Source organism: Amblyomma americanum, chromosome 1, assembly GCF_052857255.1.
Source record: "Amblyomma americanum isolate KBUSLIRL-KWMA chromosome 1, ASM5285725v1, whole genome shotgun sequence".
NCBI classification, from domain to species: Eukaryota; Metazoa; Arthropoda; class Arachnida; order Ixodida; family Ixodidae; genus Amblyomma; species Amblyomma americanum.
Genome location: NC_135497.1, coordinates 500,342,787 through 500,345,168, shown reverse-complemented (window position 1 = coordinate 500,345,168; position 2,382 = coordinate 500,342,787). Strand labels below are relative to the sequence as shown.

At 43.5% G+C, this 2,382-nt stretch overlaps 1 protein-coding gene across 1 annotated transcript; it reads right to left on the bottom strand.

Moving 5' to 3' along the window:
- Nucleotides 1–205: 205 nt before the first annotated feature.
- Nucleotides 206–1,033, bottom strand: LOC144127864 (uncharacterized). Its single transcript, XM_077660838.1, has one exon. The coding sequence runs from the start codon at nt 1,031–1,033 to the stop codon at nt 206–208; it is 828 nt and encodes a 275-aa protein (XP_077516964.1).
- Nucleotides 1,034–2,382: the final 1,349 nt, after the last annotated feature.

Genomic DNA, 2,382 nt, shown 5'->3' with positions numbered 1-2,382 from the left:
ATGGGCAGTTAAAATCGGCAAGTTTGCTGGGGTAAGGTGGCTACAGCTAGCCCAGGAGATTTAACGATTTAAATGAATGCAATTTTGAGGAGCCTTTCTCTTGCAGTGAACATGGTTACGTTAATCAGTGAACAGAGAACATGGCAGGTGCATAAAAACAAGAGACGACTAGATGATGTGGCTACTCCACATAAATCTCCATGCCTCATTCAGGTGTGTTGTCTACCACTTCCAGCTGCCTGCCTGGATGCGATGGTGACTGAGCACCAGGTTCTGACGCATCGCCATGACCTCTAATCAAATTCGGTAGCAGGTTGCAGAGCCCAGCGATGGCAACAAGTACATCATTTGCGAGGGGTTTCTTTGTGAATATACTAGCAGGCAATTGCTTCAAAATCCTGAAGCATTTGAGACGCCTTATTGATCGATCAACATGAATCCGAAGCCTTGCCAGGCGACGCGAACTTACTACATCTGAACGACAAATCTGCGGCCGGCCTTTGGAAAAGCTTGGGAGTGAAACTTTAACAGATGGTGGGAGCAGGTCATCTATGTTAAAGCCACGGTCAGCGAGGACTTCGTCGCCTTGCGTCAGGTGGTCTAAAAAACCACTGTTCAAAGTGATGAAACGATCGCTTGCACGGCCACCATACGGTTTTGACAAAAACATAATAAACCCATTTGGTACAATGACGTGAAGAATTTTGGCCGTATTGTACGATTTGTAGGAACTGTAAGTTGTATTTCTTCGGTGCAGTTGCCCAGGTCTGTCAATGAAAATTTCGAAACAGTCCACAATGCAAGTTACGGAGTAATTCTCCTCAAAAACATAAGGCAATGTCCTCCTGATTGCTGTTCTTAGCAGCCAGAACAATAAGCACTCTCTGGCAAACTTGGCAAGTTTTGTTACAATGAAGCAGAAAATCCTGCTAATGGCTGCAGTGGATGCACCAAAACGTAAGCTAAGGTCATTAAGCAATAGGCCAAGACGCAGCCGCATCAGTGTAAGTAGGATTTGATCCTCAAAGGGCATAGTGAAAGGGCTCTTCACAATAGTGGAAAGAGTCCGAACCAGTTCGTGAAATACTACTTTTGACAGACCTGTAAAGAAGCGGAAGTGACTTGGTGCAAGAGTTGAGTATGCACTGAATATAGTCTGGCAAGCACTGTCTGCAATGACCGGGGCCTGCCTGCGAGTGGTTGCATACAAATGGTCATGAGCAGCCGCTGGCTGCACTTGAGTTCCTTTTTCTGATGTTTCGGTAATCTTGCATCTGCAGCCCCAGGCCAAGCAGCCATCAATGAGACTCTCAGCTCCTTCTCTCCTGTACAACGAAGGATGTGGAGGAAAGTGAGACACAATATTTAGCATAGTAGTATGAGCTAACAAGCACACAGAATAAAATTACCATGCCGTGCAACGGTTATACTACAGGGAAATAAATAGAGTGTTCTGGCTGTATAATTGTGGTCTGCATCGTACTCCTGTAACAACTTGCAGAGGTATTGAAAGCTTTAAAGGGACACTGAAAGAAAATTGAAACTGGCCTCTATAGATAAGGTACTGTGTTCTAATCACAAATGCTAAGCGAACACTGAGCTTTTATGAATGGGAAAAAAACTAAATACAGGGATTCCCATCATTGGCTGACAATATTCAAAGTTTTCCTCAGTAGCCCGTGAAACAGTGCTAATGCAGCAAACTGTCAAGCTTACAGCAGACGATGAACCTGTGCAGTGGAATGGCTGAGCAATGTATGTACATGCACTGACTGAAATCAAGTCTGCTCTCATGTGCATTGATTGCTTTTTGTTCAGAATTGCACAGCAGTAAACACTAAGCAACTTGAAAAAGTCTAGTTCCAAACATACATAGCAGCGTGTGGCAACCACCATCTCATGGGAAAAAGAATGAAAAGATAGTAATTGCTTCATTGAAATGCAGACTGTGTATGCCTGCAGAGATAGGCATAACTCCTGCGCACATGGCAGCAAGAGATGCACAATCCGGGTCCAGGCAATAAGCTGTAACTGGGCTAGCCTATATGAGTGGTTGCAAGAAATTTTACTGTTAACTGAACATGACAATGCTAAAGATGGCAAAACTAGTAAGCAAGCTTACAATCACCATTTCATGATATCAGCAACTTTATTTGTGAACAGATTCTGCTGTTCTTAACCCTTTCACACACCATTTCTTTTTTTCTACTCAAAAAGAGCACTCCCACCAAAAAGGCGTCTTCAAGCATTGACAAAGACAGTTTGTTAGTTCTCAAGGGCAAAATACTAGTAGAGGTGCCATTATGGAAATAGCAACAATAAAAATTATGCGACTTATGAACGATTGTGGGGCTAATTTCTATTTCGGAGGTGCACATTACG

Excerpts from the sequence above, each read along its gene's own strand:
- LOC144127864 (XM_077660838.1), bottom strand. The coding sequence starts at position 1,033 with ATGCCCTTTGAGGATCAAATCCTACTTACACTGATGCGGCTGCGTCTT.